This window comes from Oncorhynchus tshawytscha, linkage group LG09, assembly GCF_018296145.1.
Source record: "Oncorhynchus tshawytscha isolate Ot180627B linkage group LG09, Otsh_v2.0, whole genome shotgun sequence".
Classification (NCBI taxonomy): domain Eukaryota; kingdom Metazoa; phylum Chordata; class Actinopteri; order Salmoniformes; family Salmonidae; genus Oncorhynchus; species Oncorhynchus tshawytscha.
Window position 1 is genome coordinate 73,717,408 of NC_056437.1, and position 27,598 is coordinate 73,745,005.

At 43.6% G+C, this 27,598-nt stretch overlaps 1 protein-coding gene across 7 annotated transcripts; it reads left to right on the forward strand.

Moving 5' to 3' along the window:
- Positions 1 to 4,640: 4,640 nt before the first annotated feature.
- Positions 4,641 to 26,635, forward strand: LOC112258662 (V-type proton ATPase 116 kDa subunit a1). 7 transcript variants are annotated; one of them, XM_024433182.2, is made up of 22 exons: positions 4,641 to 4,775; positions 6,259 to 6,432; positions 8,424 to 8,502; positions 8,620 to 8,717; positions 8,821 to 8,961; positions 9,658 to 9,740; positions 10,713 to 10,839; positions 11,098 to 11,180; positions 11,311 to 11,404; positions 13,892 to 14,104; positions 15,209 to 15,359; positions 15,737 to 15,876; positions 16,427 to 16,596; positions 16,715 to 16,805; positions 16,958 to 17,076; positions 17,321 to 17,537; positions 17,678 to 17,785; positions 17,883 to 17,993; positions 19,774 to 19,791; positions 20,358 to 20,475; positions 20,594 to 20,765; positions 25,487 to 26,635. In XM_024433182.2, the coding sequence occupies exons 2-22, from the start codon at positions 6,316 to 6,318 to the stop codon at positions 25,578 to 25,580; spliced, it is 2,544 nt and encodes an 847-aa protein (XP_024288950.1). In that variant the 5' UTR covers positions 4,641 to 4,775; positions 6,259 to 6,315; the 3' UTR covers positions 25,581 to 26,635. The 7 variants fall into 7 exon arrangements, with proteins under 7 accessions (XP_024288950.1, XP_024288954.1, XP_024288955.1 ...); XM_024433186.2 differs by having other exon boundaries at positions 8,821 to 8,949; XM_024433183.2 differs by having other exon boundaries at positions 4,647 to 4,775; positions 6,252 to 6,432.
- The last annotated feature ends 963 nt before the right edge of the window (positions 26,636 to 27,598 follow it).

The following is a 27,598-nucleotide window of genomic DNA, read 5'->3' on the forward strand; positions in this document are numbered from 1 at the left end:
CTTTTCCTTTCCTACAGCCGGCCCCCAGTCCACCCCACCCACCCCCCTGCTCCTGGGGCTCCACCCCATCCCCTGCCCAGCCTGAGGGTATAAAAACCCCAAGCCCTTGTCTCCACCCCTAGTGGTTGGGCAGAGCCTGGCAGACCCCGCCCCAAGGGGGTAGGGACTGCCAGAGGGGAGGCAGGGGAAAGAGCCAAACATGCACACAATGGCACAAACTGGCACAGATTAAGTGCAAGGTTTTAAACTCCAGTCACTTGCATAATTCATTTAATCAAATCTGTAATTTCAAATATCATACCACATGGTTGAGTCAGAATAGAGTTTTGGCTAAACATGCTCTATAACTGGGAATAGAGCCCAACAGTGGAGGTGTCATAATACCCATAAAACCTAGCAGTCAAACAGGGAAATGGTTCCAGTCGTTTTCCCACCACACATTTTTCCCATAGGGAATTTTAGAAACATTTAAAATAAGAGATGTGCTTCGTGTAGGCTTACCCTGACGTGATGTTTTGATAGCCATATAAATCTCTCTCGGACAAGGTGAATTTATCAATATATTCTATTTACTCTCAGATTTGAAAATGCTAATTAGTATCAAAGTAGACATGCAAGACTACAAATCCCTGCAAGCTCCTGCATGTCATCTCTAGCTGACACCTTTGCTGACAGGTATTGTGTCAATTTAAAACTTGGACAAGACAGTTCACAGAATTGTAAATTTAAATACATTTTGCCAATTTATTCATTGTTAAACTTAGATAGTATTTTTTGTTTAACGTTTGCCTTGATTCGGCAGTCTCATCCAGATCCTCATGGCATTTGTAGTTCTTTATGAGAGCCACATTAGCAGCTAATTAGTATTTCATTTTTGAGGGGTTATTTATTGATAAAAGTCACCTTGTCCTAGAGAGATTTACACGGTTTACATCAAAACGTCACGCCAAGGTAAGCCTACACGAGACACAAACCTAATTTGAATTATTTCAAAAAATCCTCTATGGGAAAAATGAATGGTGGAAAAACAATTGGAACCATTTCCTTGTTTGACTCCAACCTGTAAATGACAAAAATGTAAATGAGACAGAGAATAGGGAGAGAAACTAGGAGTAAGGTACATTTTTTTATTAAAAAACATGGATTAATTTTTAAATTTAATATAGCAGTACACGCACAGAATTTTATCCGCCATATTTGTCCAAGTGTTATTTATGTTTTGGCGGTGGTAGACAGACCAAACAGACCCCACCTTAATATCGTCTCCTTATAGAAATCTATTTGTAAGCAATATGGACTCTCTTTCTTGGGATCCTACATGTCTTGCATAAAGAGGATGAAAAGTATGGTGATTGACACTGTTGTTTAGATCTCCAGCAGAGGGCATATTGTCTTCATGGGCCCTCCACATTGTGAAGTTGCACACTGTCATTTTTCAGCAATCAATTCCAATGACAGTAAGCTAACACATTCTTGTCAGGTCAATGCTAGTCAGTCACTCAACTTTACATTTATGGCCTTTCCTGTTTCCAAATATAAATTTTCTTCATTACAGGGTTCGTGGTAAATTTTTGGACCAGTCACAATTAGGCAGGCCAGCAATCTCACATGTATCGGCACACCGGAGACCAACTTACTCACACAGGACAGGCCCATCTACACACACTAGAAACAAGCTGTTCAAAGAGAAAAGGAAATATGTCAGTATCTAGTCTTCTAAGTGCACTTACTCAATTGAGGGCCACATCACAATCACAGACACAACTAGGTGTTGGTATAGTTGCCCCCAGAGCTATATACTTAGAATAAATACATGGCTCCGTTTGTCCCAAACCTCTGCTTCATGGTCAGATACAGTGCCTTCAGAAAGTATTCACACCAATTGTCTTTTTCCACATTTTGTTGTGTTACAGCCTGAATTTAAAATGTAATACATTTAGATTGTTTTGTTGTCCCTGGCCTACACACAATACCGTATAATGTAGGATTATGTTTTTAGACATTTTTAGAAATTAATGAAAGATGTCTTGAGTCAATAAGTATTCAACCCCTTTGTTATGGCAAGCCTAAATAAGTTCAGGAGAAACAAATGTGCTTAACAAGTGACATAAGTTGCATGGACTCACTCTGTGTGCAATGATAGGGTTTACATGATTTTTGAATGACGACCTCATCACCTCTGAACCCCACACATACAAGTACAGTTCACTTATGTCTGGAGATGTTGCTTCAATATATTCACATAGTTGCACCCCCCTCATGATGCCATCTATTTTGTGAAGTGCACCAGTCCCTACTGCAGCAAAGCACCCCCACAACATGATGCTGCCACCCCCGTGCTTCACGGTTGGGATGGTGTTCTTCGGCTTGCAAGTCTGCCCCTTTTTCCACCAAACAAAACAATGGTAATTATGGCCAAGCAGTTCTATTTCTGTTTCATCAGACCAGAGGACATTTCTCCAAAAAGTACAATCTTTGTCCCCATGTGCAGTTGCAAACCGTAGTCTAGCTTTTTTATGGCAGTTTTGGAGCAGTAGCTACTTCCTTGCTGAGCAGCCTTTCAGGTTATGTCGATATAGGACTCGTTTTACTGTGGATATAGATACTTTTGTACCGGTTTACTCCAGCATCTTCACAAGGTCCTTTGCTGTTGTTCTGGGATTGATTTGCACTTTTCGCACCAAAGTATGTTCATCTCTAGGAGACAGAACGCATCTTCTTCCTGAGCAGTATGACGGCTGCGTGGTCCCATGGTGTTTATACTTGCGTACTATTGTTTGTACAGATGGACGTGGTACCTTCAGGCATTTGGAAATTGCTACCAAGGCTGAACCAGACTTGTGGAGGTCTACAATTTTTTTTCTGAGGAATTGACTGATTTCTTTTGATTTTCCCATGATGTCAAGCAAAGAGGCACTGAGTTTGAAGGTAGGCTTTGAAATACATCCACAGGTACACCTCCAATTGAATCAAATGATGTCAATTAGCCTATCAGAAGCTTCTAAAGCCATGACATCCTTTTCTGGAATTTTCCAAGCTGTTTAAAGGCACACTCAACTTGTGCATGTATGTAAACTTCTGACCCACTGAAATTGTGATACAGTGAATTATAAATGAAATAATCTGTCTGTAAACAATTGTTGGAAAAATGACTTGTGGCATGCACAAAGTTGATGTCCTAACCGACTTGCCAGAACTATAGTTTGTTAACAAGAAATTTGTGGAGTGGTTGAAAAACAAGTTTTAATGACTCCAACCTAAGTGTATGTAAACTTCCGACTTCAACTGTATCTGTAAGGTCCCTTAGCCGAGCAGTGAATTTCAAACATAGATTCAACCACAAAGACCAGGGAAGTTTTCCAAATCTTTGCAAAGAAGGCACGTATTGGTAGATGGGTAAAAAAAAAGCAGACATGGAATATCCCTTTGAGCATGGTGAAGTTATTATTAATTCCACTTTGGATGGTGTATCAATACAGCCAGTCACTACAAAAATAAAGGCGTCCTTCCTAACTCAGGGATTTCACCATGAGGCCAAGAGTGACTTTCAAACAGTTACAGTGTTGAATGGCTGTGATAGGAGAAAATTGAGGCTGGATCAACAACATTGTAGTTACTCCACAATACGAACCTAATATTCCAAAACTTGCATCCGGTTTGCAAAAAGGCACTAAAGTAAAACTGCAAAACAAATCTCTAAAACAATACACTTTTTGTCCTGAATACAAAGTGTTATATTTGGGGCAAATCCAATGCAACACCTTACTGAGTACCACTCTCCAATTTTTCAAGCATAGTGGTGGCTGCATCATGTTATGTGTATGCTTGTAATCATTAAGGACTGGGGAGTTTTTCAGGATAAAAAAATAAATGTAATGGAATTAAGCACAGGCAAAATCCTAGAGAAAAACCTGTTTCAGTCTGCTTTCCACCAAACACTAGGAGATGAATTCACCTTTCAGCAGGACAATAATCTAAAACAAATCTTACCAAGAGTTGCTTACCAAGAGTCAGTGAATGTTAGTGGTTGAGTTACAGTTTTGACTTAAATCTACTTGAAAATCTATGGCAAGACCTAAAAATGGTTGTCTAGCAATGATCAACAACCAATTTGACAGAGCTTGAATAATTTTTTAAAGAAACATGCTGTAATCGCTTCCAAATGTGCATTGACTCAGGGGTGTGAATACTTATGTAAATGAGATATTTCTGTATTCCATTTTCAAGAATTAAAAAAAAAAAATATCTAAAACATGTTTTCACTTTGTCATTATGGGTTTTGTGTGTAGATGGGTGAGAAAATAATTCAAGGGGTAGGAATACCTTCTGAAGTCATTGTGTTTTATCCTTCGAATTTGGAGTTGGCGGGTCTGCACCCAGATCTGTTGCTTGGACAAGTTTAATTGGAAGGTAGCATAGCGGTTAACAGAGTTGGGCCAGTAACCGAAGGTCGCTAGTTTGAATCCTCGAGCCAACTAGGTGACAAATCTGTCATTGTGCCCCTAAGAAAGACATTTAAACCTAATTGCTCCTTTATGTCGCTCTGGATAAGAGCGTCTGATAAATAACACATTTTAACGTGAATGCCAATAATTAGATGTTATCTTTATATGAGTTGAGGGGTGCATCATCATGATCATCAATATTATGCCTGGGTGACGTGAAGCACAGTAGCCAAGCCTCTGATCAGCTGATATTTCGTTGAGCGCTGTGTGTGGAACAGCGTTGAAAACTGGGAGCCGGGAACGGGAGACTAGTAGCTAGCTACAACAATAGTAAGAAATGTTTGGTGACAGTATTACTTGTTCAATACCAGCATTGTTTCCAATATATATATTCCCCCTATAGCTAGTAAAGCAAACGTTACGGATGATTCAGTAACATTCACCGCACAGTAGCTCGCTATAACGTTATCCGGTTACCGTAGCTAGGTTTAACTTGCTATGCTAGCTATGATTTAAGATTAGTTAGATTTCTGCCAAGAGAGGTCAAATAGCCAAATAACCTGAGTGTCAGTCGAGTAAGAACGTTAGCTAGTAATTTTGTACTTTTAATATAACATTGTTGTTTTTGCTGAACAACGTTAGCCAGCAAGTTTGAGGTCCAACAAGTGCTTCGCCTGCGTCCTGGCTAACTAGCTAGCTTGCTAGTAATGTTTGTTAGTTAGCTAAATTAGCCAGTTAGCCAGCGGTACAATTAATTGTCAGTTCATATCGTCGATATACGGTGACAATTAACTGTACCGATGGCTACCGAATTTTATAGCGAACTGCTTTGTTCTTATGTAACGTTAACTAACGTTAGTTAACGAGTAGCAACTGTCAAAACACACGAACACTAACGTTAGATCAGACTCACTGCCTGACTCGAGCTGTCAAGGATGCAGACAAAAACTGGTCATGCAGATATGCTAAGCAAGCAGTGACCCTACTAAAGAGACCCTCTTTCATGGACTTCAATTATATAGTTTGCTAAATGTATCCCCACTAGTTGTTCAACCGTTGTAGTTAGTGTTGATATTGACGACGTAATCCTGTTTGACTGGCAAATCACATGATACGGTTTAATCCACAGCTAGCTAGCTAAACCTGTTATGGCACTCGAGGCATTTGCACTTCAAGAACATATGAATGAATGTGAGTTTAATTTACTTTTAATGAGTATAGTGTGCACCTGTTGTCTGTCCTGAGTCATTTTGCACCCTAGACTGAGAAACTCAAAGGCTTGGCTCGAAAATCTGTCATTGATTGTACAAAATGAGATAGGGGGCCTATTGTGAGATTAAACTAAATGAGGATCGTACTGTCACATATGATGGTACTTTTACATGTATTATGGTTCTTGAAAAGTGGCTCCCCAGTTTCATGATAAAATAATGACTAATGAGCCAAACTGAATTCCTGTAAAGATTATGGGTGCTAGATGTTAGATTTTTTTCTGACGCATGCCTGCTCCTCGCTTAAGTATAAACCATCACTAATACAGAATGTTTATTACTGCTGTACAATTAGGGTCATCCTTACAACACACATTTAGAAGAGGGTGCAGGTCTATGCAAAATCTTTTTCTCTGAAATTACACTTCAAATCAAAAAGTTAAGGCTATTGTATTGTACAAGGGAACTCCTTTGGCAATGTAGGCCTATGTATTCTCAGAGTTAGCTGTCTTTCTGAAAACATTGGAGGCTCATTCCTTCTGGTGGAACTCAGCTTCTCCTGTTTACTGTGCAGGTGATGTTTTCAATCTTTTTGACCCTAGCTAGATATCCAGGAGGATCCAATTGATCACTGAGCAGGTGCACCACACTACGCCATCATGGGGGAACTCTTCAGAAGTGAGGAGATGACTCTGGCCCAGCTCTACCTCCAATCAGAGTCTGCCTACTGCTGTGTCAGCGAATTGGGAGAGATTGGAATGGTGCAATTCCGTGATGTGAGTCGTCCAGGCTTCTCTTTTTCCATTCCTCATTGTGATGCTCTAGAGCTAGACTATGCTTATTATCTCTCCTTTCTTATTTTGAGTGCTATTCTGTCTGTCAATCCATCTTCAGGCTATATAGGTCTAGAGCAGTGTAATGTATGGCTGTTAACAAAGGACAAACTCAGGAAGGATGTAGATGAATATGGTAGTCTGTTGTAGTAATATCGAATCATTCAGATGGTTGTGAAAGCACATACCTTGGCGTCTGCAGCATTTTATCATGTGCCCGTAGCTGACCCTTTAGGCTGAGCATGGGAAAGCTCACACATGACATCCCTCCTGGATCATATGGTGTGGGGGAAAACTAAGGCAGTGTTTCCCATATTCATTTAGCAGCAGCGGGCCGCCGCTGCTAAATCGTTGCCGCCACTCCCCCAAAAATATTATAGATTTTTGGGATGAGACAATGTTTTAATTTAAACATAAATGACTAAAACATGAAGAATTATGTAGGAAATATAATGGATCTAAACATTTTTTTTATAAGATCATATTTGAGAACTAACAATCACCAAAATAAGTGACAGTTGGAGAATTTCTAAGAGAAAAAGGGGGAAAAAGCCATGGTACCCCATTAATTTTAATTTTTGTATCACTCAGATAGCATAAGAACATTGCAAAATGTGTAGAATTGCAGGAAAACTTGTCTCTGTAGCCAAGAGGGCCTCAAATGTTCTGTTGGAGATGGCGCTACTGACCACGTCCACACTCACCACCTAAGCCCCATTTTGTTCCAGGAAAAACCCTGGAGTTAGTGTACAAAACATTAGGAACACCTTCCTAATATTGAGTTGTAGCCCATTTTCCCCTCTGAACAGCCTCAATTCGTTGGGGCATGGACTCTACAAGGTGTCAAGCGTTCCACAGGGATGCTGAGCAATGTTGAATCCAATGCGTCCCACAGTTGTGTGACGTTGGCTCGATGTCCTTTGGGTGGTGGACCAGTCTTGATACACACGGGAAATTGTTGAGCGTGAAACACACTCTGCAGCGTTGCAGTTCTTGACACTAAAACAGGTGCAGCTGGCGCTTACTACCATACCCCATTCAAAGGCACTTAAATCTTTTGTCTTGCCAATTCAACCTTTGAATTGCACACATACATAGTCAATTGTCCCTACTTTAGCCTGTCTCCTCCACTTCATCTCTACACTGATTGATGTGTGTTTAACAGGTGGCATCAATAAGGGATCATAGCATTCACCTGGTCAGTGTCATGGAAAGAGCAGGTGATCCTAATGTTTTGTACACTCAGTGTATATTTGTAGCATTTGACTCATTGAGTCCTAGGTGTTTTTCAATTAGGTAAATACAGATGGGCAATGCCATGTTTCAGCCAATGTATTTGAAGCTGCTATGCTGCGTCAGTTAGGCTATAGTGCTTTTAAAGGGAAATTATATTTTAGATGGTGTCAACATAATTGAACTTTAATGCATTTTGCCGTAAAATGTCCTTTTAAAAAAAAGTCACCAGAAGTGAATTTCTCAGTCGTTCTCCCCCAAAAAACTCACGGGTGTGCATGCCCCCAGACTGCCCCAGCATAAGGACATTCTCCCCATCCCCCACACCAACGTTGCCACATGTTCTGAAAGAAATCCTAGGGGAAACACTGAAAGGGACCAGCTGTTGTACCCAGTATGTTGTTATTATACCCTTTATTTGGTTGTATTACCTCTCATTCATAAGATCAAATGATAGTGCGGCTACTTGTTAGCTGTTTTCAGAAGATATTAGCAATGCTGTTTTCGCTCTGAGGTTTCCTGGATAAGTTATTGCATTTTTATAGAAGTAGCCTAAGCTACAGTTTCTTTGAATGCATCTTAGTGTTACAACACAATGTTTGTCTCTAGTTGTATATGACAGATAATGGCAAATGGATTGAAGGCATTTTTATCCCTGCGATGGCAAAAGGTTTTGAATAGTTTGTATGTTTGCATTACAGTTGAACCCAGACGTGAACGTGTTTCAGCGCAAGTTTGTCAATGAAGTGCGTCGATGTGAGGAGATGGACCGCAAGCTTCGTGAGTGAGCTCAAGTGTTTAACCCATTGCTTCACTCATTATACTCCCCCATATTTACAACAGTATCACTGCTATTAGTTATCCCCACTCAGACCCAGTCACCTCGCTCTCTCACAGGTTTTGTGGAGAAGGAGATCAAGAAAGCCAACATTCCAATGGTGGATACAGGAGAGAACCCAGAGGTCCCCCTCCCTAGGGACATGATTGACCTGGAGGTAACTTCTCTCCGTTCTCGCTAAGAATCCACTCTGGTTACAAAGTGCTCAACTCACCATGTCCCCAGCTCACTAACTCCCCCATCACCCTCTGTCTCTATAGGCCACTTTTGAGAAGCTGGAGAATGAGCTGAAGGAGATCAACACCAACCAGGAGGCCCTGAAGAAGAACTTCCTAGAATTGACGGAGCTCAAGCATATCCTGCGCCGCACCCAGCAATTCTTCGACGAGGTCAACTCCACTGTACACAAACCAATTCACTATATATTCACAGCGTTTCTGTGCCTGCCTTACTGAATAGGCCCCTTGCGGACTTCATAGTGAATCATAGGATTATGTTAACTTAGTATGGGTCAGATGTCTGCATCCTTTGTACAGTATATGGTAGCATAAGGCTTGTGTGTTTATAACGGTTTGGTAATTACATCCCCAACCCCAGACCAGTTATTCAAGTTTAAAGATGCACCTAGGTTACATAGCAGAGTAATACGCCATACACAGATAGTCATTCACATATGACAGAGACGAGACTACCCACTGTCTGTACTTTTGACCTGCATCAACTCTACTCCACTGAGTTTGCAAGCAAAGCTACTTGAACTTAGAATGTTATCACCTATTTTACAAGCTCTTATGAGGTTGCATGGGGGTAAATCATTCAGCTGAATGTGTAGCCTTTTTTGCCAATAATTTACTGTTCATATAAACCCTAGCTAGCTGTTTCCTATGTTTTATGAAGAGCCTGGCCTGTGTTCAATATCATGCTCCTGCCCACTGAACTGTCAAACCTTCCCAGGGTGCAAATAGTTCCCCAACAAAGCAAGCCAGTTGTTCCTGAAAACAGGGATGCATTTCTAATGCTCTTTTATCATATGTCTAATTGGCTGAAAATATCTTGGTCTAAATGTAATGGTTGTCATTCTCTCCACCCCGCTGCAGATGGAGGACCCCAACCTGCTGGAGGAGTCGTCGACCCTGATGGATCCGGCTGAAGCAGGGACCCGTCCTCCTCTCAGACTGGGGTGAGTCCTTGGTCCACTCTATTAAGGATGCATTAGCCATCTCCTCAAGACTTAAAGGTCAATGAAAAGACTGTCATTACATTACTTCCTAGAGGTTGAGTCAGTCAGTGTAACACCTAAATGGTTTGGCCCACACAAGCTCAGGCTGTCAGATTAGTTGGGCCACTAAGGTCACTTGACGGAGTGTGTACGGCGGTGCTCTGTGTCTCTCTGCGTACTCCGTCCCTAAGCTGACAGCCCACATGCCCTGTCCGTATCGGTGGACAATTGTTTCCTAATGACTTTTAATGGTTGATAAGAGGCCAGTACTTCTACTACTACAGGTGCTACCACTCTAGCCTGTTGCCTGGCAGTAAGATGTAGCTCTGTTTATCAGGGTTCTGATACGTGGACACATGCATTCTAGAAGAGGGGGACGGCAAAGTTTGTCATCTATTTGCAGACAGAGGCAAAGAAAATAATTTGATTAAATGTCATAAAGTGTAAGCAAATCGGGGACAATTTCAACAGAAAATGGGGTGAAAAAAGAATTCTCAGAAAACCGTAACTAAAATGGCTCAATACTGTGGTTGTGGCAAAGTTTAGCGCTAATTTTTTAATGGATTGCTTGGTACGGATGCAGTGCCCCAAGGCCCTAGGGCTTCCCATCTGATGTCTGTTTGATGCTCCTCCATGGCTCCCATGCCCTCAGCTTCCATTCCTATATCCACCACTATCCAGAGAGGATGTTTTCATCAGTAGTGCTCCCATCACCAGTGTGAACAAACAAAATCAATGACCTGTGTCCTTATGTGCCCAGGTTTAATTCTGTAATGCCATTGCATTAGGGACTGATCTTGGATCAGCTCCAACTTGAGCTGCCATTTAGGGACTTGACTCATTGCAAATATCAAACACCTTATTTTGAGATGAGATGCATTTTGTAGCTATTCTACTATAAATGCTGATCCATGCCTTATTGTCCTCCCGTAGGTTTGTTGCTGGGGTGATCAGCAGGGAGCGCATCCCTACGTTTGAGAGGATGCTGTGGAGGGTTTGCCGTGGTAACGTGTTCCTGAGGCAGGCAGACATTGAAGACTCACTGGAGGACCCTGCCACGGTCAGTAACTGTTCACTGATACTAGTATAATAATCTGGAGGGCTTAGGGGAACAAAAACTGTGCAGGATTTTGTGACTTATTCAGTGGTATACTGTTGTACCATGACCGCTTGGTGACATTGTGATTGTCATATGAGTGCCATTGATCTCCTTATTCATGCTCTCACCCATACTCTTTATGATAGTGATATTTCTGCTCTATAAGGCAATGTTTAGTCTCCTCTTCACTTAACTCCTGTTGATATGTTTCCCCTACAGGGTGACCAGGTCTATAAGTCTGTCTTCATCATATTCTTCCAAGGAGATCAGCTGAAGACTCGGGTTAAGAAGATATGTGAAGGGTAAGGGTCTATGATTGGTTGAGAAATTCAAGAAACGCTAACTAATCTAGACAGAGGAATGTTATAATTGGTTTTCTGTTTCGCTCCAGGCACTCTGGGTTGATCAACCCCTCTCTCCTTCACCTCTCAGGTTCCGAGCGTCACTGTACCCCTGTCCAGAGACCCCCCAGGAGAGGAAGGAGATGGCTGCAGGGGTGGCCACCCGTATCGATGACCTGCAGATGGTACGACCTGCCTGGCCTATTGTAACACAGACAGGGAGTCCACACAGTCAGCTAGCCAGCCAAAACTAACACATATTTACATCATGTCTTGTTACATAAATTAAATCTAACAGATCCTTACATTTTCAAGTGAATTAGTCCCTCAATATTTCATCTGTTTTCATTGTGAACTTGATCTGGGCTCAATCATGGCTTCTGATCAGTGTTCTGTTTTGCCTGTAACTGTATACTCAGCTGCCAGAGGCTGTGGTGGAGGGGAGTGGTAGGTAACTACATGAGGCATGTGGCTAACTCAAAGGTGTTTTTAGTCATTAGTTTGAGGAAAGAAACCTTCTTTCTATTTTTCAACATGACATGAGTCATCTTTTGATGTGCTTTTTGGATAGACCTTTATTTAACTTTCTGCTAACGTTAGACTTTTGCGTAGTCAGGATTCTTGCTCTGCGTCTTGCTGCTTCAATGTCTGCGGAAGTTTCAGTTCCTCTTTCTGCCATTTCCTCTGTATTGAGCCATCAAGCCCTCAGCCAAATTATGATGAGTGGAGGGAAAGACTGATACCAGATTAGTTCCCCCAGCAGTGTTGCAGTAATAGATATTTTATCTATCACACAAAACCACAGAGGATATGTTTGTTGATCACATTAGGGAGGCCTTCAAATTGAGTTAACTTCTGTCTGTTTGCAGTGTTCATATCTCAAATGTTCTGGCTTCAGTGTTTGACTCACTCAACCTCTTTGGCGGTAGTGGGCGTCGGCATCAAAGGGCTGGGTGGAGCTGGGTGTGAAAAAGCTACAGGGAGAGGTCAGAAACGGTTGTCACTCGTGCCGTGCCAGGCCCATGAGGTGGCTGAACTGGATCTGCCTCTGGCCTGCCTTTGGAAGAGCACCTCTAAACCTGGCACAGTGACTCACCGCTCTAAAACGGGGCAAAAACAGGCACGGGACTGGGAGTGAAGGCCAATCCCAACACAAACACCACCTCTTTGGTATTATAATCCAGTGTCTAACACCCTGTCTCCTTGTGCCAACTGTGTCTGGTGACCCAGGAACAATGCCTGTCTCAGTGTTTTCTGTTTTTTTGCAGCTGTTGAGCAACATGTGAGCTTGTGGTCTTTAGAAGTCCAGCCCACACAGACAGAACTTCAGTTTAGCCCTCCATGGAACAGCAGCAGTGTATGGTGCAACACAATCCCTATACGAAGAGAAACTCAATACTCCCTCTGGGAATACCCAGTTCTGCTCCAAAGCCCTACGTAGTCTGGTGGCGCAGACGGTTTGCACTTGGATGGACAGGAGGCATCCTTTCCTTGTTTGGCTAGGAAGAACCCTCACTCGCCTTGCATATGGGAAACCAGCTGATCATCAGGGTGGTTTACACCGAGTTCAGCCAATTAGCCACCCACACCACCCACACTCACATAGTGACCACATTTACTACTCACATTCTCAGGAATGGGCTAAGCTTGAAGTAAAAAATTTTTTTTTTTTAAATCACTCACAATGCACTTCTCTCTGATAGACAGACGCCCAGTGGTGTGTGTTTTTCAGTGGTGTGTGTTGAGAATCTCTGTGGTTCAGGATTAGTTACAGACCCCAGTGTGGACAGAGCGTGAGAGACTCTGCATTACGTTTGGCAGGCCCCCTGTCTGCCAGAAATGTTAACATCCTCTCATTGCCAGTAAGTGCCTGGGAATGCTTGCCTCGCTGTTTGAGGGTCCACTGTTATGCCCGTCGCTACGGGGGCGGGTTGGTCGTCGACAAGAGAGAAGGGCGAGGGTGGAGGGGAAATGCCAGGCCCGCTAGTTTGGGAGTGAACAGTGTGTGTTTGTGGGCGTGAGAGGGTTTCGACAACGTGGGCGAGAGTGGGTGTAGGGTAGCGGCATGTTAGCAATCCGCTGATCATAAGACATTAACTTGATATGAGTCAGTGCTGCATACCTGAGAACGCCTCCGCCGGCTCTTACGGGAAACCCTGCTACACTGGGTCTGATATAACCCCTTATCAAACTTGATCACATAGTGCACACTGTCCAGCAAAGCCTTCTATTAATGTGAACCACCTCCACAAATAAGAAGCGGAACATGATTCATTGCAACAGCACTTGCTGTTCTGGGCATGTAGGGAAGGCACACTATGTAGACCAATGCCACTCCCCACACAATTCTAGCTTTGAGTGGAAACTACTAGAGGATTGTCATGATTCCACAGTCTCCGACCCTGGCCTACATCTAGGCCTGCATCTGTTTTCCAGTTGAGGTCAGTTTAGTTAGGCGCATACCTTTTTTTGTTTAAATGCTGAGTGCGAATGTGTTAATTGAGAACTGAATGCAAACTTGAACAGTCGGTAGACTATCTAGGACAGAGCACCTGAGCTAGTTACACAGCTGGATATGTTCTGACCACAGCCACACAAGGTTTCAACTACAGTAGCATCCTAGTCGCATCTTGTCTTCATATCTCAAACCCTGATCTCCCTCCCCGCTACAGGTGCTGAACCAGACGGAGGACCACAGACAGCGGGTCCTGCAAGCTGCAGCCAAGACCGTCAGGGTGTGGTTCATCAAGGTGAGGAAGATGAAGGCAGTCTACCACACCCTGAACCTGTGCAACATCGATGTCACCCAGAAGTGTCTGATCGCCGAGGTGTGGTGCCCCGTGTCAGACATGGACTCAATCCAGTTCGCCCTGCGGAGAGGCACGGTGAGTTGAGAGGACACCCGTCTCGACTAGAGGCATGGGGGAGGTACAGGAAGTTTTAAGTTGCGTCCCAAATAGCACCCTATTACCTTTTTAGAGTCCATAGGGCTCTGGTTGAAAATAGTGGGAATGGGTTAATTCCATATCTATTTAATGGGACATTTCTATTATACTGTTTAGGTCAAGTTCATTTGATGGAGAACACCGTAGCTTTAAGAAATTACGAACCAGCGAGCCTCATAGTCACCAGTTAACCCAGCTTTGAGGCCATTATGCCTGGACTCTGCTAGGCCATTAAGTCGTAACAGATCCAGACTGAGAGACAGTGCTAACAGGACATGGAGAGGCACTGCGTGAGTGCTGGGTATTTGAGGATTTTACACCCATCATGAGGCTAGATTCCAGCGGTATCAGGATGTCATGCTGTCTGTCCTCTTCTGTAGTCCTGTCCTCTTCTGTAGTCCTGTTCTGTTGCCCTGTTCATGCCAGTAAGGGTTTAACCCTGTCATGCACAGCATTGTCTCCATGCAGCATTTATCCCACCAGGCTTTTTTTTTTACTCCATGTGCCTCGTTGAGAAACACAGGGACATACTGCCCTCAATATACACACAATGATTCTGCTTCTACCTCAGCCATCGAACCATCCCTTGGACAAGCTGTTGTCTTTCACACACAGCAGGTGTGGGAGATCAGATGATACATGTAGTATGATAGATTCATCTCCAAACCAGCTGTGGAAATGAACCTGTCATATTAATCTGATTTATTGAAGACGTTGTTGCAGAGCTTTTAGTGATGGCGGTATGGAAGGTCCCAGTGCCCAGTCTACAGACTAATGGGGAAAGCAGGAGTATTCCTCTCATTCCTGAGTGCTGAGGAGATCCCAGGCCAGCTGACAGTCAAACTCTGGCTGGAACAATGCAACATCCCTTTGTTAGACACATTCATGGGAGATTGAGCTAGTAGGGCAACTCCTGATGTTCTCAATGCTTTGTAGGGCTGAATACCTCAACTCCCTGTAGAGGTTAACAGAGCTCTATTGTTGTGTCCTCCTGACCATTCTCTGAGTGTGTTTCTCTGACCGTCTTTCTGTCTTGGTCTCCAGGAGAAGAGTGGTTCCACCGTCCCCTCCATCCTCAACAGGATGCAGACTAAGCAGACCCCGCCCACCTTCAACAAGACCAACAAGTTCACCTCGGGCTTCCAGAACATCGTAGACGCCTACGGTATCGGCAACTACCGCGAGATGAACCCAGGTAACCACATCTGACACGATCAACCTCCTCTCTCTCTCTCGCTATCCTTTATTCCCCTTTTATCATTCAACTACCTATTGTTCAAATGATAGGCATTGTTGTTTCATGTACCTCACTAGGCAGCAGACTTTATTTTATTTTATAGGGATCTCATAAATCTCATAATTTCTATGTATCCAGCTGGCTAGATCACTGTGCCAAAGCAGGTGATAAATGTTCACCCCCGGTGCCAAGTCTATTTCCCCCATTATCACCCCATCACTGTCGATCATGCTGTGTTGTGTATCACTGGTACGTGTGTCGGTGTGAGCTTGGGTTGGTTCACTCTCCCATTCCACAATGTGTACGCTCATGATTCCCTCCCTCCCTGTCCCCAGCCCCATACACCATCATCACCTTCCCCTTCCTATTCGCTGTCATGTTTGGGGACCTGGGCCACGGGGTGCTCATGACCTGCGCTGCCCTCTACCTGGTCCTGAGAGAGAGCCGCCTGGTCGCCCAGAAGAACGACAACGAGGTAGGGAGATCACTACCCCTGCCATCAGCCCATCAGCTCCATCCCTCACCCCTTATCCAGCCTCTAGCTCCATTACTGGGAACTAAACAGGGCTTGGTTACCTCTCTGCTTTAGACAGATTCTATGGCCCTAACACTGTAGTGGCATCATGATGGCCAGTTTAACTTTCAAGTTGATGCTTTTTGAGTGTGAATAAATAACCAAATCCTCTATGGCTAAAACAAAATGTAACTGAGACCAGATTCTAACAGTGTAAAGTATCACTTTTGGTCTCTGCGGATGTTCGGCGTGGTGCGCATTCAGCAGGATGCAATATTTTGGAACATTCTGATAAAAATATTCTATGTAGAACAAACATGCCTCTGACATGTAGAATAAGGAATCACTTCGGCTCTATTTATGTTTTTTCAGTCTGCAACGTTCTACAGTGTTTTGCAACAGAACGTGGCCATAGTTTGATTCTAACAGTGTAACGTGTCACTTCCTGTCTGCGGGTATAGATGTTCAACATGGTGTTAGATTCAAACAGTATCACTTCCTGTCTGTGTAGATGTTCAGCATGGTGTTTGCTGGGCGCTACATCATCCTACTGATGGGCATCTTCTCGATCTACACCGGCATCATCTACAACGACTGCTTCTCCAAGTCCCTCAACCTGTTTGGCTCTGGCTGGAGCGTCAGGCCCATGTTCGACCTCCGCGCTAACAACCTCACCTGGTCGTAAGTATCCCTCTCTATCGGTCTCGTACTGTCTGTGGATTAGATTAGTTTATCTCCTGTACCTTGTTGGCAGTGCCCTCTGTGAAGTGATGATTCATGCCATGTTTGATGTTCTCAGGTTTCAGACACTTGATGAAAACAAGGTTTTACAGTTGGACCCTGCAGTAAGAGGAGTCTTCAATGGACCTTACCCCATTGGCATTGACCCAGTGAGTACTCCGTCTCTGTGACAACAAGCTGAAATCCCCTTACAATAAAGATGGAATGTGAGCTAAATAGGTGTTATTTTGATAAATGTAATATGTTACATTTCTATCATCCTGATTTCATTGTCTTATAACTGTTTGACTGTGTTCTTCAGATCTGGAACATCGCCACCAACAAGCTGACCTTCCTCAACTCCTTCAAGATGAAGATGTCAGTGATCCTGGGGGTCATCCACATGCTGTTTGGAGTGTCTCTCAGTCTCTTCAACCACATGTGAGTCACGCTTAGAAGCTACAGTCCTTGTATATAGAGCACTGTCTGAATTTGAAAGGGTTTATATTTCCCCATCCTTATCCCTCTGCTGTCTACCAAAACAAGTGGTGGGGCGCTTTTTTATTTTTGACTTATTTTTTTTATCCCAAACTAACTTTTTAAGGAACCATGACAGTTTGTTTCCTGTCTACATGACTATTTCCTGTCTACATGACTATTTTATCTGTCTTGTTGTTTTCTGAAGGTATTTCAAGAAACCCCTGAACATCTACCTGGGCTTCATCCCAGAGATTGTGTTCATGGCCAGTCTGTTTGGCTACCTGGTCATCCTGGTCTTCTATAAGTGGTTGGCCTATGACGCTCACACCTCCAGAAATGCTCCCAGTCTTCTCATCGCCTTCATCAACATGTTCCTGTTCAACTATAACGACCCCACCAACCAACCCCTCTACAGAGGACAGGTGATCATTCCATCCATCCTTTCATCTGTCAATCTGTCCTTTTAAAATGGCTCGCTCAATTTATTTTTTTATGGTGGGATAATGTGTGACGCCCCATACGCATCTAACATCCTTCGGTCTCTCGTCCTTCCCCTCCACAGATGGTTATTCAGACGCTGCTGGTGTTGATAGCCCTGGCGTGTGTTCCCTGTATGTTGATAGTGAAAACCCTGGTTCTGCGGCGACAGTACCTCTGGAAGAAGAACTTGGTACTGTAGTAACATCTGCCCTCCCACACACACTTGTTCCATTGGGATCTGGAGTGTAGAGTTTGTGACCCTGTCGTCCTCTTGTCTGTTCCTCCAGGGCACACAGAACTTTGGAGGGATCCGGGTGGGAAACGGCCCCACGGAGGACCAGGCTGAGATCATCCAGCATGACCAGCTCTCCCAGCACTCGGAGGACGACGAGCATGAGGTGAGAAACCAGGATGCCCCCTAGCCTCCACTCTGTTGGCCTAGCACATATATGAAGTATGTGACCATAGTAGTCTATTATAATGCTGGCCCAATAGCGGACTCCATTAGATACTGCTGTAGGCAATATGATCCAGACCGAGCCCAGATGGAATAACCTTGAGTAATGAAGTCATCAGCCACATATAGAAACCCAACCCATTTACTTTACATTACCAGAGCTCTCATATTCCCTGCTTCACCAACAGCAGCATAGAATATGTATTCATTATAGAAGTGGCATCTGGCAGGAGCAAATGAAACGGACCACAAAGCTACTCCAGCACCTCTTATTACTCAACGTGCAATATTGTAATACCTACAAAAATGTAGTTTAATTTTTAGACAGTATTCAGTCACACTGAATCAAGTCTGTGGGATTGTTCTGTGTTCTCTCCCTCACCTTTTCAGGAGTTTCTGATAAACATATGAAACGATACAACAGGCTCCTGTGAACTTCAAACCAGACAAGCTGTCAGTTTGTTTCTGTAGCTCTCAGGAAGCAGTTATGGCTGTTTACAAACTGTTTGCTCTTTTATGGTTCCAGGACCCAGGATTTATAGAGCAGCTTTCAAAGCGCCTCACACAGATTCCTCTCCTATCATTGTTGACTTTGAAGTGGAGAGGAATTTCATTTGATTGGAGGTTACTTTTTTTAGCAATGTTAGTCTACAGTACATGCCACTATAAACTCTATGGCCGTGGACTAGAAGCGATCTCTACGTGATTCAGTGGACGGGGCTGTGCTGGAACAAATCTTTTAATTCTAATATGTTGTATTCATTTCCAAGACGTTTTAGAGCCATGTTACATCGCATGTTGATAATGTGAGCTCTGGCTCATTAACAAAAGGCTGAATGAATTGCAGTGGTTGCATGTATCTCCATACAATCCGTTTCAAGCCATTTATTAATTGCATTGTGTATTTCCAGTTCACTGACCAGACAGCGTTTGTGTTTAGAGTTGTGCAGCTCCTCCCTCTGGCCAGCAGGTGTTCAGGCAGGCAGGGTGCTAAGTAACTAACACAGTAACTATAGCATTTCTGTTTTAACATGGAGGAACTCAGTTTAACAGGCCACCTTTAATGAATTCCTGCCTATAAACTGCTCGGGTCATCTGGTCAAGTATCCAAATTACGCTAACTGTGTTAATCCTAAACGACAGAGCTTAATTCATTAATTTGTGCTAAATTGGGAAATACCGTCTTTTGTCTGCGATATGGTAAATGGCTATACTACCGTTAACTAGGCTAAAGCTTTAGTTAGCCTTTTTTCTAACCAGCCTTCCTGAATGGTTGAGCAGGGTGTAACCCAAACAGCCCAGTCCCACCTGCTGTCACTGTCAGAAGTGGGTCACCAACCCCATTGGTCATTACATTCCCCATCAATGTCTCCCCTAGCAACCACAGAAACACACACAACAACAATATGCCAAAGACCAAAGGCCTATAGATATATCTGGAAATGTCACAGTACTAGGCATGCACAAATGCATGCTTTTGGAGGAATTGTTATGCATCAGCTAGATACCAGTGCCATAATGTTTTTATGCAGCCACTTAAGAAACTTTGTCAGTAGTTTTGATCCAGTGCCTGTGATGACTGCAACACCTAATTACCTTCTGTATATTATACATCTTCCTATGTTTAATGTCATTGTTTTCTCTTGTTTCTCTCATCACTGTGTTCTGTTGTCCTGTCACCTGTCACTAACAAACCTAACTCGTTGTCAATTGCTTTCAAGGCCACCGAGGAGGAAGTGGTAAGCCAAGCACTCCCCCCCCATCCCCTTACCCAAAGCGCATGTCTTGCTAGTCTCTCTATGCCTCTGCTTGTGTGTGATCGTGTGTATCTCTGTCTTACATGTGTGTGTTCTGTCCCCTGAGGCTGTTGACTGTGTGTGTGTGTGGTCTGAGATTTTGCTGTCTCTGGGTGTTCAAGGGATTCTTCAAGGGATTCTTCTAACGCGCAACCACACCCTTAGACTAGTAGTGCTTCCTGTCTGCCCCGATCATGAGGTGGTACTACCATTACTAGCATGGCATATCCTGCAGAGCTCCTCATTTGTCTGGTTCATGGGTTGTAAGGAAGGAGCTTCTTGGGAGACCTCTGCTACAGAGGTCTGACTAGTGGGTCAGGCTGCTGTTTCTGGAGCTGTTTTAATCTGGTGAATGTCTTCCTCAATGTGGTACCATTTAGCCATGAACTTTACTGTCGTTAGAGATTGCCCCGGACCTCATTTGGACCGGTCTCCCGGGCCCTGTACTGTTGTGTCCTTGTCACCTAGCGGTTCATACTGGGTGTGTGTTCTCTCTCTCCCTCCTCCAGTTTAACTTTGGGGACGTGGCTGTGCACCAGGCCATCCACACCATAGAATACTGTCTGGGCTGCATCTCCAACACAGCTTCCTACCTACGCCTATGGGCCCTCAGCCTGGCCCACGCACGTGAGAACATAAATCTCTCTCTCTCTCATGTTCTCTCGCTGCGTCTCACTTTTTGGTTTCTCTTTGAAAGGGTACAGAAAAACAGTTGATTTCCTTCTCTTCCTCTGTGATCCAACAGAGCTGTCAGAGGTTCTGTGGACCATGGTGATGCACCTTGGCCTGTCCTCCAGGAGCTTTGGGGGTTTCGTTGCCCTGTCCATCATCTTCGGGGCCTTCGCCGTGCTCACTGTCTGCATCCTGCTCATCATGGAGGGCCTGTCTGCCTTCCTGCACGCACTGCGTCTGCATTGGTGAGAGACACACTGATCTCTTGCACATAGACAACATGTTTGTTCAGTCTGAGGAGTCTCAAACTAAGGTCTCTAGAACCTTCCCTGCACTTAACAGCTACTGTAAGCTGTGGAGGGCTCCATCTTCTGCTAGTCTGGAGTCCTCATTGACTTGGGTCAAATCACATTTTATTGATCCCATATACATGGTTAGCAGATGTTATTGTGAGTGTAGTGAAATGCTTCTGCTTCTAGATCTGACAGTCTAGCAGTATCTAACAGGTAATATCTAACGATTCCACAACAACACCTAATACACACAATCTAGTAAAGGAATGGGATGAGAATATATAAAATATATGGATGATCGGTGACAGAGCGGCTAAGATGCAGTAGATAGAATAGTGTAGTATACAGTATATACATATGAGATGTAATGCAAGATATGTAAATGTTCTTAGTGGCATTATTAAAGTGACTAGTGCTCCAGTTATTAAAGTGGCCAATGATATCAAGTCTGTAGGTAGGCAGCTGCCTCTCTGTGCTAGTGATGGCTGTTTAACAATCTGATGCCCTTGAGATAGAAGCTGTTTTTCAGTCTCTCGGTCCCAGTTTTGATGCACCTGTACTGACCTCTCCTTCTGGATGGTAGTGGTGTGAACAGTTGTTGTCCTTGATGATCTTTATTGCCTTCCTGTGACATCGGGTGCTGTTGGTGGGCAGGTAGGTTGCCCCCGGTGACGCATTGTGCAGACCGCACCACCCTCTGGAGAGCCCTGCGGTTGTGGGCGGTGCAGTTGCCGTACCAGGCAGTGATATAGCCCGACAGGATGCTCTCGAAAAAAAAGTTGGTGAGGGTTTTCGGTGACAAACTACTTTTTTCCCCCCAGCCTCCTGAGGTTGAAGAGGTGCTGTTGCTCCTTCTTCACCTGCATAAGAGGACCATTTCAGTTTGTCTGTGATGTGTACACCGAGGAGCTTAACCTTCCTTCTCCACTGCTGTCGCGTTGATGTGGATATGGGGGTGCTCCCTCTGCTGTTTCCTGAAGTCCACGATCATCTCTTTTGTTTTGCTGACATTGAGTGAGAGGTTATTTTCCTGACACCACACTCCGAGGGCTTTCACCTCCTCCCTGTAGGCTGTCTCGTCGTTTTTGGTTATCAAACCTACCACTGTTGTGTCATCTGCAAACTTGATGATTGACTTGGAGGTGTGCCTGGCCATGCAGTCGTGGGTGAACAGGGAGTACATGAGAGGGCTGAGAACACACCCTTGTGGGGCCCCAGTGTTGAGGATCACGAAGTGGAGATGTTGTTTTCTACCTTCACCACCTAGGGGTGGCCCGTCAGGAAGTCCAGGACCCAGTTGCACAGGGTTGACGAGTTTGGAGGGTACTATGGTGTTAAATGCTGTAGTCAATGAGCAGCATTCTTACATAGGTATTCCTCTTGTCAAGATGGGATAGGGCAGTTGGATGGCGATTGCATCGTCTGTGGACCTAATGGGGCGGTAAGCAAATTGAAGTGGTTCTAGGGTGACAGGTAGGGTAGAAGAGATATGATCCTTGACTTGTATCTCAAAGCACTTCATGATGACAGAAGTGAATTGCTATGGTGTGATAGTCATTTAGTTAAGTCACCTTTGCTTTCTTGGGAACAGGAACAATGGTGGCCATCTTGAACTGGGGGACAGCAGACTGGGATAGGGAGAGATTGAATTTGTCTGTAAACACTCCAGCCAGCCAGCATGCTCTGAGAACGTAACTAGGGATGTCGTTTAGGCCGGCAGCCTTGTGAGGGTTAACACTTTAAAAAAAAATGTTTTACTCATGTTGGCCACGGAGGAGAGCCCACAGTCCTTGGTTGCGGGCCACGTCGGTGGCACTGTATTGTCCTCAAAGCACGCAAAGAAGTTAAATTTTTTTGGAGGCAAGACGTCCACGACGGGGCTGGTTTTCTTTTTGTAATCCATGATTGTCTGTAGACCCTGTGAAGGAAGGAGCATGTCTTCAGTTGTTTCCTCCTCTGTCAGAGGGCATGGAGGTGTGGCTCAGCCCTGTAGCTCCCCCTGCTGGTGAAACTATGGTAACAGACGTTTTAGCTCTAGTTTCTCGGGGAATCGTCTGAGCCCTCAACCGTGTGCGTCTCAATGGAAACAGGGCCTGTCTCTCCGTCCCACTGGTATTAAGCAGACCGGTGCTACTGGGAGCTGTGGTTATCCAGCTCTCACCTCCAGCTCATTCCTGGCCATCTCTCTGCATCCCATAAAGCAGTGGATTGTGTGTGTGAGATGCTTTCCATCATGGAGAAACTTCTGGTGTCTCAGAACAGCCCTCTCACCCTCTCACAGCACTGACACAGACCCTCATCACTGTATTTACCCAGCACATTGGAATCTAATGCTCCACTCTCACTGAAGGGCAAATAGGACATGAGGCCTTCTAAATAACTTTTAAATTTATTTTTTAAACTTATTTTTCTTAGTGGCCACTAACACAGTTGTAAATTTGATTTCGAACTGCCAAGGTAATGTCAGGCATCTGTCGAATGTATAGCAGTAGCAAATGTTTATCTAGCTGTGGCCAACATGCATATGCACTTGCTCCTATTTTAAAACCATTTGATCCAGCCAGAGCGATTCCTCCAGTAGCTGAGAGAGGAGTCATCCCTTAAACACTTCTTGGTATATTTTAGCTTCAATCAAATACTGATTCTGTACTCCAGCTCTTTGGATTTGAAAGGATACAATGACTGTAGTTAAAGTGCAAACTGTCAGCCTTAATTTTAGGGTATTTTCATCCATAGCGTTTTGTGGAGGGTATGACATTTGTGTGTATCATTTCCACTCAAATGCTGGAGTGCAGATGCAGAGTAGAGGTTGATCGATTAATCAGAATGGCCGATTTAATTAGGGCCGATTTCATAACAATCGGAAATCACCTTTATTTAATCTTTAACTAGGCAAGTCGGTTAAGAACACATTCTTATTTTCAATGACGGCCTAGGAACGGAGGGTTAACTGCCTTGTTCAGGGGCAGAATGACAGATTTTCACCTTGTCAGCTCGGGGGATCCAATCTTGCAACCTTACACTTAACTAGTCCAACGCTATAACCACCTGCCTCTTGTTGCACTCCACGAGGAGACTACCTGTTACACGAATGCAGTAAGCCAAGGTAAGTTGCTAGCTAGCATTGAACTTATAAAATAAAAAAAATCAATCAATCATAATCACTAGTTAACTACACATGGTTGATGATATTACTAGTTTATCTAGTGTGTCCTGCGTTGCAAATAATCTGACTGAGCATACAAGTATCTGACTGAGCGGTGGTAGACAGCAGCAGGCTCGTAAACATTCATTCAAACAGCACTTTCATGCGTTTTGCCAGCAGCTCTTCTTTGTGCGTCAAGCATTGTGCTGTTTATGACTTCAAGCCTATCAACTCCCGAGATGAGGCTGGTAACCAAAGTGAAATGGCTAGCTAGTTAGCGGGGTGCTCGCTAATAGCGTTTCAAACGTCACACGCTCTGTTGTTCCACTTGCTCTGTGTGGGTAACGCTGCTTCGAGGGTGGCTGTTGTCGTTGTGTTCCTGGTTCGAGCCCAGGGAGGAGCGAGGAGAGGGACGGAAGCTATACTGTTACACTGGCAATACTAAAGTGCAAATAAGAACATCCGATAGTCAAAGTTAATGAAATACAAATGCTATAGAGAAATAGTCCTATAATAACTACAACCTAAAACTTCTTACCTGGGAATATTGAAGACCCATGTTAAAAGGAACCACCAGCTTTCATATGTTCTCATGTTCTGAGCAAGGAACTGAAACGTTAGCTTTTTTTACATGGCACATATTGCACTTTTACTTTCTTCCCCAACACTTTGTTTTTGCATTATTTAAAACAAATTGAACATGTTTCATTATTTATTTGAGGCTAAATTGATTTTATTGATGTATTATATTAAGTTAAAATAAGTGTTCGGTATCGGCTTTTTTGGTCCTCCAATAATGTGTATCGGCGTTGAAAAATCATAATCGGTCGACCTCTAGGTCAGAGCCAAAACATCAACATTTGTCACTATCCCAATACTATTGGAGCTCACTGTAAATCGGTTTTCAGTCTAGGGAGAAATTACGATCTCAGATTCATAGAAACAAAAAGCCTATCACTTTTTTTTGTTTGCCTTAAATGTTCTGAAGGAAAGTAGTGCTAGTTGACTACATCAAACATAATGCTGTGAAAGTTTTACTTTCTCTTGTAAGCATATTCTAGTGGAATATTCTAGAGCCCCAGCCTACCCAGATGAACATCTACCTCCAGACATAGGGAGGAATGACGAGCATGTCTGCTTCCTCCATTGAAAGGTTATCCAGCCGTTAGTTTGCAGGGAGATTTTATAAATAGGGAGATGGGGAAAGAGGGTTGTGTTTCGCTTCTGAGGACCAGGTCTAGGCCTTAACGTGGGTGTGATACACAGGGAGGTTGTGGAATGGAGAGCAGGGGTCATCTCGCCATCATCTCCATCTGGCTTTGGTTTTATACAATCATTAAGGGCTACCTATATTGCACCTCAAAGAAACTCTAGTTTAAAGGGACTCTTCAGACTTACTTTCAAAAGATCTTTGTATAACTGTTGATGGTGCTAGACTTCTATGTCTGTGCAGCATTGATCTTTGCATTGATTGATGGTTCTTATTGTAATAGGCCTGATGTTAACTGTCGCCTCTTGTTCTCTCTAGGGTGGAATTCCAGAATAAGTTCTACGTAGGCCAAGGCTTCAAGTTCCTCCCGTTCACCTTTGAAAGCATTCTGGAGGGAAGGTTTGAGGACTGAACACTGTCCTGACCACTGCTCCAAAAACCTCCCTGTTCCTCTTGACAGCCAATGTGATGTTGGTGTAAGGTAGACTCCACCCACCCTGGGCGTTGCCACAGGAACCAGTGTGATTAACTCTGAGCTGGCTGGTCAGGATCTTGGGTAAAATAGCTCTTTCTGAACATCTGAAGTTAATCACATCTGTATTTCATATCCTGGTGCCGTGATTGTTTTGTTTGTTCGATAAATTATTTAATGTGTTTTGTTGTTGTGAAACCTGTCCAATGATGTGTTTGAACCTCCCTATGAAAATTGCACTTCTGATCATTGTAAACGAGGACTAGCTTTCCGGTAGTCTAAAATGTAGTTATTCTACAGATTGTCATTGATACAGTAGATGTCCACAAAATGACACCAGGCTCTAATCCAGTAAAGGCTGGAGGTCTTTAAGTGTGTTTGTTTGTTTGTCCCTTGCCCTTACCAACATCTCCCTCTCACGTCGCTGCTCATATTAATACACAATGTTCACCCACACATTCTCTGCAGCACATAAAATCAGACAGACCTCTACTGAAAAAAAAAGTCTAAAGGGATTGCTTTCTACCATACAATGACTCTTCTTTATGCGACGCAGTGAATTGAATTTCAAGTATCAGAGGTAGATCTTGACACGTCCTATCATTTTCTGCCGTTTTGACCTGGTGTTCTGTACTGACTGCACTGTTTTGGACTACATATCTGTGATGTGCAGTGAACTATGGGTAACCTGTCTTTCACATTAGTGTGGAGTATTTCAAAGTGTAGAAAGTAGCTGGATTTTCTGTGATAATCTGTGACTATGAGATTATTGGTCATTGTGTGTTGATTTGTTTTTGTTCCACACCTGTCTAATTAAATGTTTACACCGTGAGTGTAGGCCCGTGTGAGGGGAGAGGGAAGGACAAACCACACAACAGGAATTTGTAAAGGGGATCCGTGTATTGACATCAACTAAATCTGTATATGATGGTGGTTGCATTGAGAATCTGTCTGTATGTGTTTGTCATTAAACAGGAAAAAGCTGGTTAAACAAACACGTTTTACAATTCTTCTGGCTGGGATTGGTGGAGGGTCATGCGTTTCAAGTGAGCAGTTAACAGATCAAGTAAATTAGTGTTGGGTTTTGAGTGTTTAAGGGTGTAAGATGCTAAGTGGATAATAATATATTGAATGCACCACACTTACATTCAATTCCAACACTTTTTTTTAGGGGTAGTATGGCAAATGGTTAATGCATTATGCATGCTTTCAATATACAGTCACAAACGTCAAGGTCTTAGCCAAAGTTTCAGTTTTAGCACAGGCTATATGAATACAGGGATGACAACAACCAAGCCAAGGGCACTTTCTGGTGGTTACTGAGTGTAGTGCAGGTATGGCTTTCAACATCCGTGTCTAGTTTCTCAGCAGTCCCCATGAGGGAGCTATTGGACTGGAGTTATCACTGATCAAGCAGCCAAACACATTCTCACTGTAAAAGCTTATTCCCTTGAATCATTCAAGTAAGGTAAATGTTATTTAGTAGACAGTGCTCTGTTCTTCAAAACTAGCTGTCAACAGAAGGAAACTTCATTTGCACCATAAGGGAACTTTCCCTTGGCTGTCCTACCAGAATCTGATATGTGTAAAAAGGTCTTAACATCAGCTAAAACGTCTCCGTGACACATCAATTATTTGAATGACCTGCTCTACATGTGTTCTGGAATGTGATATCTTAAAGCTCCGTGCTAACCAAAGGAAATGAGTCCAGAAACGGCTGGGCACTTACTGTAGCACATCAAGGTACTCATCCGCTCTCAAATAATAGGTATTTTCTTATAGTAAACCACTTTTCATTGCATAATGGATTGACCTGATTTATAATGGCAGGGGATTGTGTTATGATATTATTTCTCCAAACATCTTAAGTGCACACTAGATATTTCTCCTGTTGCACAGCCAGCTCAGAGTCACATTGACCCTCTTTATTCTGTGGAAGACAGCTTGAAAATAGAAGC